The following is a 16,139-nucleotide window of genomic DNA, read 5'->3' on the forward strand; positions in this document are numbered from 1 at the left end:
CCAGTACCATCCTGGCTACAACCTCCTTTCAGGTAGTTGTAGAGAGCGATAAGGTCTCCCCTTAGCCTCCTTTTCTCCAGACTGAACAACCCCAGTTCCCTCAGCTGCTCCTCATAAGACTTGTGCTCTAGGCCCTTCAGCAGCTTCATTGTCCTTCTTTGGACACACATGTGCATGTATTAAAAGATGGCAACAGGCAGTAGCCATACAGTGCCCAGATGACTCGTGCTTGAACTACTTTCCAGCCTTGTGGTATGCCAAATGTCTTGAAGTGCATGCTGCCACTGTTTTTTCCTGCTTTGCCACAGCTGTACTTTGCACCAGGTTTTCCAAAGTCCCGTGCACTCCAAATGCATTCCAGAGCCCTTGCGTTACTGGTACCAATAAACCAAATCTTTGACTTTGAGCAGAAATTCCACCCTGGGAATCATCCTGACAACAGTTGTCTCATCTGGTCTTTTACAGAAATTGTTTGCGTTTGAAAAATCAGCCCTCTTTTGGTGAAAACTTGTGTCAAACACACTTTAAGTTTCACAATAGTATGTAAACAAAGAAATTAAGGACAGATAAACATGAAGGGTGAGCTATCACTTTGTATCAAAACTCTGGGTTTTTGAGATACACTGAAGGGAATTGAGTAGGGAAATGTGTCAGTGTTACGTGCAAGTACTTAGCTGTGTCTCTGTGAATAGGAATCTTTGGCTTCTGTGGGGCTGTGGACAGGTACTAGAAATTGTGGACTGACTTTTTGTTTGTGTAAGGAGATACAGCTCCAGTAATTTCAACATAAGTCAGGGGCTTTGAGTCTCCACTTCTTAGTATTTTCCATGAATGCTGTCATAAATATAGAAATAACTGTTAATCTTCACTGTATCCCTACATAATAAACAGTTGTTTAGTCCCATTTTACTGATGAAGAGATCAATATAATATAATTAACTAATCTGAATTTCAAAATGAGAAATTAATGATTTTCTATGTCCACACTTAAGCCCCAATAGAAGTGCTGTTTTAATTATCAGAAACTAAAAGAAACCAAAGAGACTGTAATTGGTGAAAGAAGACTTGTAATCTGAAAGTGATGTTGAGACTTTGAAGATGTCTCATACGGTATGTAAAGCAATTCTTTTAGGGTCAGTGTAACATAAAGACTTTTATGTTTATGCCAAGTAATGTCCTGTTTCTGTGGGTTCTTGCAGCAGTTCATAAAACTACTAGACAAAAATTGCAAATGATTCCATACAATGGATTTCATACCAACTTTAATTTTCACTATGATTTTGACTGCCCTAAGTAGAAGAGAGGTCTTTTATCTTGTGCCAGTAAAATACTATATTGAAGATTGCACTTGTACATTAGCTGTCTGGATCTTGAAGGACATACTTGTGTTTGGTAGAACTGATTTCCAAGTTGTGTTCTGCTTTTGTGTCTCTTAAATGAAATTTTCAGAGCCAAAATAAATATGGATTATTTATAGAGCCAGAAGAAAATGTGTATTATTCATTCTGGAATCAGTGTCATAATTACAACACGAGACCTCGGGAGATCATGTAGTCTGACCCTGTGCTCAAAGCCAGGTCAGTTAGAGCAGGTTGTGTAGGGCTTGGATTTTTAATATCTCCAAGGATGGAGACCCCACAGCCTCTCTGGGTAGCAGTTCCAATGTTCTACAACCCTTGTAGTAAAAAAGTTTTTTTCTTATTTTTAAATTGAATTTCTTCTATTTCAGTTTGTGCCTGTTGCCTCTTGTTCTGTCAGTGGGCACTACTGAGAAGAGCCTGGCTCCATCTTATTTACATCCCCCATAAAGTATTTATACACATTGATGAGATCCCCCAAACCTTCTCTCCTCCAGTCCCAGCTCTGTCAGATGCTCCAGTCCCTTCAACATCTCTGTGGCCCTTGGTTGGACTTATTCCAGTACATTCATGTCTTGTTCTGGGGAGCTCAGAGCTGGACACAGCACCCAGATGTGTCTCTGCAGTGCTGAGTAGAGGGGAAGGATCACCTCCCTTGACCCGCTGGCAACACTCTGCCCGATGCAGCCCAGATGCTGTTGGCCTTGTTTATGGCACAGGCACATTGCTGGCTCATGGTCAACTAGTTGTCCACCAGGACCCCAAGCTACTTCTCTGCCAAACTGCTTTCCAGCTGTTCAGCCCCAGCATGGTCCTTGAAAATCAGCCAGCTCTCCCGGACCCTTTTTCTCTCCAGCTCTGCATCCCATAGGATTCTTACAAGCAGGTCCTTGAACAGGCTAACCTCTACTTTCCTGAAGTCCAGGGCTGAAATTCTGTCATTTGCCTTGCTCCTTCCTCTCGGGATCCTGAACTCGGCCATCTTATGTTCACTGCAGACCTTCACATCCCCAATCAGTTCTTCCTTGTTTGTAAGTATGAGGTCCAGCAGAGCATCTCCCTCATGGGTTCTTCGATCACCTCTGTGAGGAAGTTGTCATCTGTGTACTCCAGAGACCTCCTGGGTTGCTTGTGCCCTGCTGTGTTTTCCCTTCGGCAGATGTTGGGTTGGTTAAAGAGCACCATGAGAACCAGGGCCCGCAAACATGGGGCTTCTTGCATATGTCTGAAGAAGGTCTCATCTATGTCTTCCTCTTCAGGCTATCTGTAGCAGGCGCACTGCAGTGTCGCCCACATCTGTCTGCCTGCTAATCCTGACCCACAAGTTCCCAGCTGGCTCATCATCCAGCCCCAGGCAAAGCTCCAGGAGATCCCACTGCTCTCACACAAAGGGCAACTCCCTCTCATCACCCTACCAGCCTATCCTTCCTAAAGAGCCTGCACCCATTATTTGCAGCCCTCTGGTCATGTGAGCCATCCCACCGTGCCTCTGGGACCCCTAGGAGATGGCAGCCCTGCATCTGCACACAGACCTCCATTCTTCCTGCCCTTTCCCCATGCTGCCTGTGCTGGTGTTTCAGTTATCACTTTGTACTAACTTCCTACCCCCACAGTGGGCTGCTGCACTTCTGGAAATGCGTGAAGTTAGCGCTGCATTGAGTTTATTGTGCGGTTTAAGAGAGAAACAACGTGTGTATGGGAAAAAGAACTAAAAATGTCACCTACACATTAAAAAAATTAGTAAGGAATAGTAAGAATCTTAAAAAAAACCTGTGACAAATAAAAGGATAACCTTAGCAAAATTCTGAGAAAACTTGTGCAGGTGCCAGGAATGTACATCACTTATCAAAATAAAAAAGGGTAACAGTAATCAAATGAAAGACTAATGTAGTGTTTTAGCATACTACACAATGAAATCATTTAAGTGGCAGAGGAAGAAGTGGCAGGAACCTGGCCTACGCATGGATTTGTGGAGTAAGAGGGCAGCATCAGAAGAGCCTCCTTCATAGACTGGAGTTGCGGCTGTGAACACAGACAGACCTGTAAATCTGTGACCATGAGAGGAGGAAGTTTTTGCCATCACAGCAGAAAGGCTGTGACGTCCCACTATAAAGTAGCGAGAACAAGAGGCATCACCAGTTCTGGTAGATCATTGTGACTATAGAAGTGGGATGATGAAACAGTTTTGGGAGAACTGATTAGGTGATCAGCACTCCTTTTAATATGTATAATGGTGAGGGACAATGGTGTGGTAAAAGGCAAGAATTTCATTTCCATTGTGTTCAGCTGGTGGTGATGAATTAAGTAAAAGTTTCTGGACTTGTAAAACTACGAGGCAGGTTTGTGAGCTGACAGTATTCAAAATCCAGTTTTGCTTTTGAATGCTGCAGTGAGGGCCCAGTAGGGCACATTTTAAAAAAGCTTGTGTTATAATAGGTATTAGGAAAAATATTTTCCTAAGAGCAAACATTGAAACACTTTGTCCAGAGAGGTTGTGGCATCTCCATCTTTGGAAATTTTCAGAACTCAGCTGGGCAAAACGCTAAGTGATCAGATGTAAGTTGACCCTGCTGTGAGCAGGGTGTGGAAGTTGATGAGCACCCAGAGGTCCCTTCCAACCTCAAGTATTCTCTGATGCTCAGTGTCTGGCACTGGAATGTAAGTGTTATGTTTTGAAGCCTCCTCTCTTGTAGTTCTCTGCTGTTGTTACAGCCACCTAAGGGTTGTTTTGACTTGCTTCCATCAGCAATCTTCTTGGAATATTTGTGAATGAAGTCTATTTTCTGGAGGACACTTCAGAGTTGGCTACTCAAGATGGCTTTCAGGACATATTAGGTCATCAGAATGCTCTAAGGCAGTGCTAGCAGGGCATGGGTCTGACTTAAGGGGTCCTCTAGTGTTCTTGAGATGAAACAATAGTTTTGTAATTTTTTTGAGAAAAAGGTACAATTTTTACAGTTTTGGAAAGGGGTGTTCACCAGTAGTGTGTATTATCACAGTGTACAAGTAGGACAGTTTTTGTAAATGCTTCAATGAAAGAAGTAGCACTAGGCATTAGTGTTTACTTTAGCTGAGATTAATTTTGATATCTGATAAAAGAAATTTTGGAGATAAAACATTTGGGAATGTTGCTAGATCTGTAGTAATGTGGAATCATATATATCCCTGAAGTGAAAAATATAAAAATACAAAGACTCTAGATTATAAAATAATCCCATTCTTCATACACAAATCACCTACTACATGTGTAAGGGAAGTCTTCCTTTGGTAAGTGTAGAAAAAGGGTTGTTTCTCTCTGCACATCAGGTCAGACGCCATTTCAGCTTTCATACAGGGGTACTGCAGAGATTCTTTGCTAAACTTTGAGCTAGAAAAATAGCAGCTACAACATCGTCTTTGTGCAAGGGTAAGTGATATTTCAGTGATACCTAGTTTTGTTTAGAGTTAGTTACTGTTATGATTTTTCCTCTTAAAACCTCTAGAGGCGGGCCGAAATATATAAATTAAAATCCTTATTTTTGAAATACGATATTACGAAGAGTAGTATTATTTCTGAAACATTACAGCTCAGGAAATAGGAAATAAAAGATTCTAGGGAACTTAAATATGGAAATGATAAGTCTTAAAATCCAACATTTAATATGAAATGGTAGTAATTTCAATACTTGGTTATCTTTGAATGCTCATACAGTTTCTATGTCTCGTTACCTTTAGTACAAATCCCTTATCAGTAATAATTTATTTGCAGACTAATTTTCTCCTTCACTGTCCTATATGCCATAAATGATATCAGCCCATGCTATTTAACTACTCAGTGGTTTTGAGATTCACTTCAAACAGGGAGGTTTGGTTGCAATACTTTTTGAGAACACTTTATTTTCAATCACTTTTACAAAGTAGAGATTCCGCTTTAAAGAGTTTACTGTATTTTGTGACACAGAGGCTCTTTGAAGGTTAATCAGCTTTTTAGCAGTGATAGGGTTGGATTCTTGTGTGACTAAGTGAGTCACTTCTGTTTCATGTGCAGATCTATCATTTAATCGGAAGCCTGGAAGTTAAGACTTACTACACTGCATAGTAAGTAGAAAAGACAGTTTTTGTTTTAATCATTTTTTTCTTTCTGAACTTCACTGTCTCTTTAGGACTGTAAATTAGTTGAGACAGCTAGACTGATTATTTAAGAACCATTCCTAATGTGCGTGAAATCTAATAAAAGGAGCTGTACAGTGAAGTCATATTATTTGGACACCAAAGCTAAAAACTAATTTGAAGAAATATTCTTATATATACCAAATAAAACTCACTAAATGTGGTAATGTTCCTGATTTACATTTAGGGCATGATTTAATCCAATTGCAGTTTAACTGGAGGCAGTTAGTGTTTTCTTAAAGGCAAGTGCAGAAACTTCACAAATCTTTTTTCACATATTTGTAGCCCAAAACAACTACTTGGGAAATGGTCAGGGAAGACTTTCATGAAGACTTTTTACAAAGTAAGCGTTTTTTAAAACTGATTATCTCTGATACAGCTCCACGCTTGAATTTTGCTGTTGAAGTTGATGGAATTACACACAATAGTGTAGACCTGTGATTAAACATAACTGGACAAAGTATTTTCTTCTGGTAGTAATGAACTGCACATTTTTAAATACAGGAGAGTTTATATTCAAATATGTATATCATAGAATCATAGAGTCATAGAATGGTTTAGGTTGGAAGGGACCTTAAAGATCACCTAGTTCCAACCCCCCCTGCCATGGACACCTTCCACTAGACCAGGTTGCTCAAAGCCCCATCGAGCCTGGCCTTGAACATTTCCAGGGATGGGCCAGCCACAACCTCTCTGGGCAACCTGTTCCAGTGCCTCACCACCCTCACAGTGAAGAAATATTATATATATATATATCTAACCTTGCATGTAAGTCCAATTCTAATCCCATGCCATATAGTGCTATGTTGCTGATGGGCACTCAACTTTTTGTCAGTTTTGTCTTCCCCAAATGTTGAGATGCTGAGCTTGAAATAATGGTAGTATAGATACAAAATGCAGTGTCTCTGCAAGAACTATTTAAATGGTTATCTTTATTATGCAGTGCTTAAGAAGTTTCCTTCAAGTCTCTATCCTGTGGTTGGAATAGCTGGGCTGGATTCCAGAAAGGAAGATGATGTCTGATGCATTTGCTGCAGTATGTGGGCTGCTACAGCACATAGGATTACAAGTTCTGATTAGAGTTCAGAAGGCCTTTGATGGAAAAGCCAAGGGACTTATTTACAGAATCTTACTGCATGATACAAATAAATAACAATTGTAAATATTTTAAAACTTAAGGAATGTTGGTTTGTATACAGGAATGTGGTTCTGGACACGAAATATCAAGTAGGAAGAGTTGATAACTCTTAATTTGTTGTTGGTTTTGCAGCATGACTTGAAGAGAGAAAGGTTTGAGGTGAAATAGGGAAGAGAATGGGTCAGGGCAAAAAACCTAATTACACACCAACGTTTCATTCCATGAAGATGACAAAAATTTTTCCTAAAAAAGGGGAAAGAGAATACAGTCTGGAAACTAAGAATTACTCTAAAAGAGGAAGGTTGCTGTGGACACTAGTGCCAGCTTTGCTTTGTGGGTAAGCAGTAGAAAAGCATATTGCTCGGTGTTGCCATTTTCCAGAACATATTTGCAAGCACTACTGCGGATGACGCTAATACGTCCTAAAACTGCTGCAGCAGATTTACTACTCCTAATTTGCAAATCTGTGTATATGAAGACTTTATTTAATCATAGTTTTGAAGGCAGGTTAAGAATGATGGGCTTAAATTTAGTCCTGGCGGCTGTTTTATTAGCCCACTAGTTAGGTACATGATATGCTGCCTTTCCCTTTTCCCTTATTCTCATGCTGTTAACACAGTGAAATGAAGAAAATCTTTAGATCCTTATAAACTGAAGCCACCTGGCAGTTCATAGTTGTCATGCTATCCAAATGGAAAGATTACTCAAAATGTACTCCCTATGCTTAGGAGGTCAGGCCTGAATTTGGTGCTGGGTTCCTCTGTCTGAGAAACTGGGATTAAGAGTTTTTCAGTCATGTTTTAGTTAGTATTAGAAATTTTGTTTGGGACTGGGGAAAATAGGAAATTGTGAAGTGAGAGAGTGCATGTGTGAGTAAAAAGAGTAATGAGTATCTGAGGAAGGAGAGAATTTATAGGCAATTTTTTGATTGGATTGAATTGGGGATCCTGATTCTTATCGGACTTGTTTTCCTCTAATTTTGGTCCAAACACAAATCAACTGTATGTGGTGTTCATATGTGTAAGTTAAGTACTGTACAAATATCCCATGCGCTGGGAGGGGTTTCATGCAGAAAAAATACCCAGTCAAATAATCTAAGACCTTATTGTGGTACCTAGAGCTTAAGATGGACCTATTTAGAAGCAAACTGGAGAAAAAAGAACCACAGAAATTTAAATAGGAATGCTTTTCATGAGTTTCCAGGTAATTGGGAACCGGGCTGGAACACTGTAGGCCTGTGCTGCCTGACCAAACGACTAACTTGTGGCAGTATTTGGCTGAAAATATGGACAAGCAGTTGAAAAGAATTCAAGGTACAGTTTAGAGCACTTCACTGTTTTAGCTTGAAGTTTTGGCATACAGACACTTGGAGTTTGTGTCTTGGCTAAAGATGCTCGATCTGGTTCTAATATCCTGTTTAGTTTTTGGTCATCCCATTCTCTGTGTCTGTGATCCTTGTTTAAGTTTTCTGTCCTCTCCGTGCAAGTTAAGGTGCTCCTTATCTTCCCTTTCTGCTGGAGGAAGATGTAAGGAAAAATACCTTTCAGTGGTTTGGATAATGAAAGTATTACTAAGCTTTTCTAAGAGAATGTGTTGATAGCCAGATTCCATCAATAAAGGTCCTACTTTGTGGACCTAATCTCCATCCATAAAGTTGTCTTCATCCATGAAGGGCAAAGATGAATGACGACTTCATTACTCTTCCATTACCGTCTACCTTAGTGACATGAAATAACTTTTCACAACTTGATACAAATGTTATTGTAGCTTAAATTCTGTGATTGAAAACGTTACTTACAGCTCTTTCCTAATGTTTATTATTTATGATCTCTAATGTTGCATAGAAAGAAGCCTTTGCCTTGTACCTCTACAGGAGGAAGTAAGGTTGTGGAGACTAACTGGTGGAATAGACTTTTCTTTAAATTCTCTCTAACCAAGCAGAAGGTAGTTCACCTACATTTTATGAGGTTACTGCGTGACAAATGCAATAGGCATGTGTGACTATGTATGGAATGGGAGATTATTTTTTAGTGGCAAAACCCATCCTGCTTAGAAAAGGATAGCTCCATGATGTATGCAAATATATGTGAACATGTGGTTCCTCTTCCTAATCTTCTTGGGTTTAAAATATAAAATATATATTTATATAAATATATAAAATATAATATAAATTTCAAAATATTTCAATATGCCTTATTGAAATGCTGGGCAGGACTTAAAGTCGTCCAATAGAGGTCATAATGCTGGTGCAGAAGGAAATAGAAGAACTCATCTGTTTGAAATGTTTCCTGCAGTTTCACTTCTGTTGTATTGTCTCAGGACTGTGTCTAGAGTAGCATTTCTTAGCTGAAAAGCCAACTCTTAAGTTGTCGTGTTGCATGCAAACTGTCTTATCCTAAATTTATTTTTGGTCAATTTGGCAAATATGTATTGCTGTGTTTGTACTGGCCTATACCATTGCTTGTGGTTTCTCTGTATATTTAAAACAAATACTTATATTTACATATACTTACACTGCTTTGCAGTGCTTACATTCTGTTGGCATGTGCTGACATTTCTATAGGGAAGTTTGTGCAAATGTAAGTGACTAGTCTGTGTGTAGGTTTGGAGCTGAGAACCATGTAACAGATTTGAAAGAAATGTGGAAAATGCAATAATCATATGTCCTTGATAGCGTTAACTGCCTTTGTTATTAACCCACCTGTACAAAGAACTATAATACTATTATTTTATAATATTATTTTAAATAATATAGTGGTTTAGAGTCAATTTCAGAAATATTTCCATTCATTGCCCAGACACATTATATCTACTTAAAGACCAAGATAAACATAGGTTTTTTGTTATTTTATGACTGTGTCTTATTTTAAGAATGTCTATGGCTAGCTATCAGCAGAATCACTGAAACATTCATTTTAGCAGCTGCTACAAAAGCATGAAAGTTTAAAAAAACAACTTCTAAAAAAACTTTCACATAGAAGTACATTGGTTGTATTTATGTAATTGCTCTTGGCATCAGCGTAAGTAAATTTAAGTAAAAGTTCATCCATAAAATTATCTGACTTTCTCAATCCACTTGAACCTTGATCTGTTTTGGTGTAATGTTCTGGACTTGGTAAAGATGCTTTATGATTGGCATCTGGAACCCCAAATGGGTTTACACCACTGTCTTCTGGTTCAGACTTTCCTGCTGTTGCAATATGTATTGTTTCACAGAAATGAGGAGTAATTCCCTCTCAGACGCTCATGTTGAGATTGGTGCCAGGGAACAGCATTAGTGAGGTCTTCTTTCACTGCTAAAGACAAGGCATGACTTCTATTGTAAACTTGGTTCTCTCTCAGTGTGTTTACAGACTTGTTCTAAATACTTTGCTTCAGCTTGAAACTCTGTTTCCCATGAAAGTGAATAGTTATCTTCTTAAAACCAATTTTTGCTTTAAGAACAAATAAACTACATGGTAATTTTGAATTTGTGGAATAGACGTCCTTTATACCATAGACAGTTGTGCTTTCACTCAAAGCCTTTTCTGTTCTTTTTAAATTATTATTTGCAAATTCCTTATTGAGTGGATAGTAATGAGTCTGCATCAGTCGACTGCAAAGTGTAGTGGTGTTTGAGGTCTGTCCTCAATAGACACGTTGCAGTGGGGCTGCACGGGCATCCCAAGCTCTCAAAGCAGAGTTCATTCATGCATTGCCCTCACCACCTGCAAGCGTGTGTGTATGTGTGTGTGTGCTTAGTCCTCCCTTACAAGAAAACAAAATGAGCAAGGAGTACTGCAGTGAGCACTTCCTTCCTGCTCTCATTTCAGAAAGGTTTCTACCTCCAAAGCTGGCATAACTTTTCTTAGATTATCTGGTTTCAAGCTATGTTGCTATTGTAGCAGAGGGTTGCTGCAGATTAAGTACTTCTACTGCAGGGCAGCATCCCTGGAAAACATGCTGTTTGCAGTCTTTCATGCCGGGCCTGGGAGGATCATGACATTAAATTGCAGGAATACCTCCTGAGTAAATCTGAAGCTTTTACAGAGGGGCCTGCCATCCAAATTTAAGCTCTTTTGAAGGAGGGGAGATTTTGGAATAAGGGCTGCAGCATGTCTGTCTACTACCAAGAAAATCAGTCTGTGCTGGAAAGTAAGCACATGTTGAGTTAAGGCTGCATAAGCAGAAAAGAGAGTTGAAATGTCTGAGAAGGAAAGAGTAAGCTGCTCTTCAGAGTTTGATGACAAGCTTTTCCAGCTTCTAAGGTATGACACTTCTGGTTTTTGTAATACACACATTTATAAACATTTCATAGTGTATTTTTTAAATTTAAAGGGATTTGGTGCATTCTTCTTGGGCATATGGCAATACCATGGATATGACTGCCTATTCATCATGGCCCGTGTTTAATACAAAGGGGCCTTTTAGTTGTTCGCTGAGTTTGTATTTGGTTGGATAAGAAGCATGGTTGGTTGATGAGCACTTAATGCTTTTTGTCTTGCTGTGATCTGTTTGTCCGTTATTTTTAATAACCAGTGAAAATGTACTAAGATTTCTTTCATGCGAAGGGGAAAATAGAGATCTTTGTGCTTGAGCCCCAAGTTAGTTTCTTGCAACGTTAGCTGCACACTTACAGCACAGGCTGTCACCCTCCAGGGTGATAATAGGAAAACCTCATTATATTCTCATTTTTAGTGCTAGAGTAGTTGTCCTGTGATGAATGAAAGCTGAGATGATATACCAGGAGATCCTCATCCCTTAGGGAGAAGAAGGTGGCAGGAGGAATGAGTATTTTTCCCCTTTTTTCTAGATCCCGCAACTGAGACCTGTTTGACATCAGCCGACCAGAGAGTGGGAAGCATTCCTTCATGTATGGCCAGTTCTGGGCAGGACACAGGCAGATGCTCCAGGGTCTCCTTCAGGTTTTCCTCAGTGCTGAGCTGTATAGGTTGGATGCTTCCACTTGCACCTTATCCCAAGCTTGCTTTTTACTGGTACTTTTTCTTCAAAGATTCCTTGGGCACTGCAGTGGCTCCCTGCTCTTGTTTTTGTCCTATAGCATCATTTAAGCACACTGCCTGCTTGGTTCAGAGTTCTTGTCCCTCCTTGACCTCTCCATTGCAATCATAGATCCATCAGCCCTTCAGCTTCAGCTCCAGTTAGGGAACTGTCTCACTTCTGGTATTGGTCTGATGCTGCTTGTTGACATGTCAAGAGTTCGGATCTGAAAGTGGGTGTTTCTGGAGATAGGTATACCACCATACTCTACTGTAGCCAGAAAACTTTCTTTGCAGAAGACCCAAATGGGACTTGCTGCCATGTTGTTTTTAATTTAAAATATTGTTATGACTAATGGAGCTATAAAATACTTTGTCATTGTTGTAGCACATATGGGATCCAATAATAAATTAGAGGTCCTCTGTGACAAGTACCATAGATATATAATAAAACAACAACCTTTGTCTGGGAACACTTCAGTCTAAGTTCATACTTCTTCCTTATGCACCCCAAATAGGGTTAATCAAATTTCATGCCTAAGATCTTAAACAGCTGGAATATGAAAGCAATTTTCACCATTCTGCAATGTAGTAGTCCTGTATCTCTGGAAAGTATGCACTTTGTTAATGCACAAGACAAAGCCTTTCATTTAAACATTTATTACAGCGTATCTAGTTTGATTTAGACAGTGGTTTGAAGCAGAAGGATGCATTTGGTCATCCCAGATTTATATTCAGTGACTAGAGAACAATGTTTTATTTTTATCTGAAATGTTTCCTTCCTCGAATTCTAAACTAAAAAGCCAAATTTATGACAAAATCATTAAAATGCTTTAATGCTGAACTGACTTTTCTGATTCAGTGTTTTTATGTAGGTATGTTTTCTCATAATTGCTTTTCCAGATTGTATTGGTCAGTGGACATCTGGACAGCTGGGACGTTGGGCAGGGAGCTATGGATGATGGTGGTGGAGCATTTATATCATGGGAAGCATTATCACTCATTAAGGATCTGGGTAAATATTTAATTTTAAAGTATTTTTAATGCATTACATTTCCAGGACATTTTGTATGCTGTCTAAACTGGATTTTCTATTTTATCCATTCCTCTGAGCACAAATATTCATACTTAGTATAAATATTTTGCAAGTTTGTCTGTTAAGCTCCTTCTTTCATTACAGGGATCATCCAAAAGCAACACCATCAGTCAATGATCTAGAAAGTGCTTTGAGCTTGCATGGTCACCATCATCATAGAATGAAAGTTCAGTGTAAGATAGGATATCTAGGTACCTTAGAAGAAAGCCACTCCTTTCCATTTTGTCTTCATTAGATCCTCCCTGTTAATGAAGATGAAGCTTCATGAAGCCACAGATAGCCTTCTGATATTGTTGTCTGCCTTTTAAGCAAACATTGTGTGGTGGGTTGACCCTGGCTGGATGCCAGGTGCCCACCAAAGCCATCCTATCACTCCCCCCACCTCAGCTGGACAGGGGCGAGAAAATATAACAAAGGGCTCGTGGGTCAGCATAAGGACAGGAGAGATCATCACCAATTACCATCATGGGCAAAATAGACTCAACTTGGGGAAAATTAACTCAATTTATTACCCATCAACCAGAGTAGGGTAATGAGAAATAAAACCAAATCTCAAAACACCTTCCCTCCACCCGTCCCTTCTTCCTGGGCACAACTTCACTCCCAGATTCTCTACCTACCCCCCGCAGAGGTGCAGGGGGATGGGGAATGGGGTTTATGGTCAGTTCATCACACGTTAAATCTGCTGCTTCATCCTCTTCAGGGGCAAGACTCATCACACTCTTCCCCTGCTCCAGTGTGGGGTCCCTCCCATGGGAGACAGTCCTCCATGAACTTCTCCAACGTGGGTCCTTCCCACGCGCTGCAGTTCTTCATGAACTTCTCCAGCATGGGTCCCTTTCACGGTGTGCAGTCCTTCAGGCACAGACTGCTCCAGCATGGGTCCCCCAAGGGGTCACAAGTCCTGCCAGAAAACCTGCTCCGTGGGCTCCTCTTTCCACAGATCCACAGGTCCTGCCAGGAACCTGCTCCAGGGCAGGCTTCCCACAGGGTCACAGCCTCCTTCAGGCACCCACCTGCTCCGGCATGGGGTCCTCCACGGGCTGCAGGTGGATATCTGCTCCACCGTGGACCTCCCTGGGCTGCAGGGGGACAGCCTGCCTCACCAGGGTCTTCCCCACGGGCTGCAGGGGAATCTCTGCTCTGGTGCCTGGAGCATCTCCTCCTCCTCCTTCTTCCCTGACCTGGGGGTCTGCAGGGCTGTTTCTTTTACATGTTCTCACTCCTCTCTCCAGTTGCCGTTTCTGTGTGCCCCACAACTTTTTTTCCTTCTTAAATATGTTATCACAGAGGCGCTACCAATCGCTGATTGCCTTGGCTGGCAGCAGGTCCATCTTGGAGCCGGCTGGTATTGGCTCTGTTGGACATAGGGGAAGCTTCCAGCAGCTTCTCACAGAAGCCACCCCTGTAACCACCTCCACTACCAAAACCTTGCCACACAAACACAATACAATTGTCATTCAACACATTCCTAAATCTTTCGCTGTCCTACATGTTGCTTTTACAGCAGCTACTCAGTTAATTCAATTCCCAACCCCTTACCTCGCTCTTGACAACTTCTCAAGACAATTTCACCTACGTCTCTCTCAAGACCATGTAACTAGGACTGGATCAAGGCAACGATCGTGCCTCTGGTCTTTCTTCTTTCATCTACATGTAAAGATATTCAGCAAAAATTATTTTAAACTTCACAGAAGCTCATATTTTCCATGTGTATATTTCAGTGGTTTTGTTTTTTCCTTGGGTGTTCTTCCTAAATAAATTTATATCCTGCCTGGACTTGTTCTACCAAATATTGATAGATACATCTATACCGTCAAACTGGTGCATTCTCAGCTTTGCACTTGAGGGCTGATTTCCTGATTATGCTGCTTTTACGTTGCTGTGTGCTTGAGCCCTGCTCTGGACTGTGACAGCTGATTTCCTTGGCAAAGGTAGTCCTGGTCAGAGGAAGTACACATTTAAGTCTCATCACTACAAGGATACACTTCTGTCAAATTTGGCTTAACCATGGTGACCTGTCAAATGTTGTGGGCTCATAGGTCTCATCAAGCAACATTTGACACTGAGGCCTTGCACACTGTAGTATCCTGCTACAATAGGTTTGTGGGATGCAGAGCAATGTTGTTTCCAGGGATCACTTCTTTGAATCATTCTTGGTAATCGGCAGGGTGACAAGGTGAGTGGGGTCTGAAATTTGGTCTGTAGATCTGCTGGACACTTCTGGAGTTGATATTCTAGCACACAGGCTGTCAGCCCTGGACTTGCTGGTCTCGCTCCTCCAGAATTTCTGCTAAGCAGAAGTATCCGTAGAACTAAACCTCAATGCTGTCATTGCTAAATGTAGATAAAGAGGGAGAGAAAGAGAAAAAGGCAGCTATGGTGCTATGGATAAAATGCCACTGTGGACTTGCTCAGCCTACTGCCTTGTGGCTTGCATAGCCCCCCAAGGCCATTTTCTTCTACTCATGGGGTTCACCTGACTTGTGGGTAGAAGTGGGCTGCACACAGCATGTTATTGTAGTAGAAGGGCATGGTCTACATATGCCTACATAGGGTGGGTTTGGTGGGAGACATGGTCCGCAAGGTAAGATGAGATAGGGCCGGTGTATGTGCAAGAGGGAGCTATGGTTGCACAGTCATCCGCCTGTGTTCTCCAGACACCTGGCCTCTCAAAGTTTGGTCTGGTGTCCTGCTGTCCCCAGTCTTCTGTGGCCTAGTCTGATTTCTGGTCTCCAAACTGCAAATTCCAGTCTTACTACCTGATCTGTAGTTTTTTGCTGGTTTTACCTCCATACAGGCTTTTGTCTCTATACCCCTCAGAGCTAGTTCAAAACAGACTTCTTAGATTGTCAAGTTGATATCCAAGGATGCTTTTCCCCCTTCATCAGATGGAATTATTTTTCCTTGTTATTCCCTTTTTCCAGAACTGTATCCTGTGGTCAAGAGGAATGCACCATGCATTCATTAAAAACTAAAATCAGCTGCTGCTCCTCCTCAAAGCTCTGGCAGAGTTTAAATAATAAACTAGCTTTCCCTGCTTCCGATCAGAAAGGTTTGTGCACATGAACAATCTCAGTGTTTCTTGAAAAGCTCTTTGTAGACAAGCTCTGTTATGTGATTAGCCACTCATACTGCAGTGGTGAACATCAGACATCCCTGTGAATTCCTGTTCCTTTATTTTGCATTATTTGAACCTCTTATCTTTCATTTTCCCAGCCTCGGAATGATTGGAATATCAGTCTGTGATGGAAAACAAAGTGCATCTGTTTTAAATTTTTTTTTGTCTTTTAAAAGTAAACTAAAGAGGATTCTTCTGTAGAAGAGCAGGCTTACTTCTTCTTTTAGTGTTTTTTTAATTTTTCTTTTATGATTCTTGGAAAATTGTCTATGCTCCCTCCACCTTCAGGAAAAAAAAA

At 40.7% G+C, this 16,139-nt stretch overlaps 1 protein-coding gene across 1 annotated transcript in view; it reads left to right on the forward strand.

Annotated features, from left to right (window-relative positions):
* CPQ (carboxypeptidase Q) overlaps window positions 1-16,139 on the forward strand; it is a 166,822-nt gene that overhangs the window by 92,252 nt on the left and 58,431 nt on the right. The window contains exon 5 of the mRNA XM_049820501.1: window positions 12,528-12,639. Within this exon, the coding sequence (XP_049676458.1) occupies window positions 12,528-12,639 (112 nt within the window). The remainder of the gene's footprint in view (window positions 1-12,527; window positions 12,640-16,139) is intronic.

The sequence above is a fragment of the Accipiter gentilis genome, chromosome 2, assembly GCF_929443795.1.
Source record: "Accipiter gentilis chromosome 2, bAccGen1.1, whole genome shotgun sequence".
NCBI classification, from domain to species: domain Eukaryota; kingdom Metazoa; phylum Chordata; class Aves; order Accipitriformes; family Accipitridae; genus Astur; species Astur gentilis.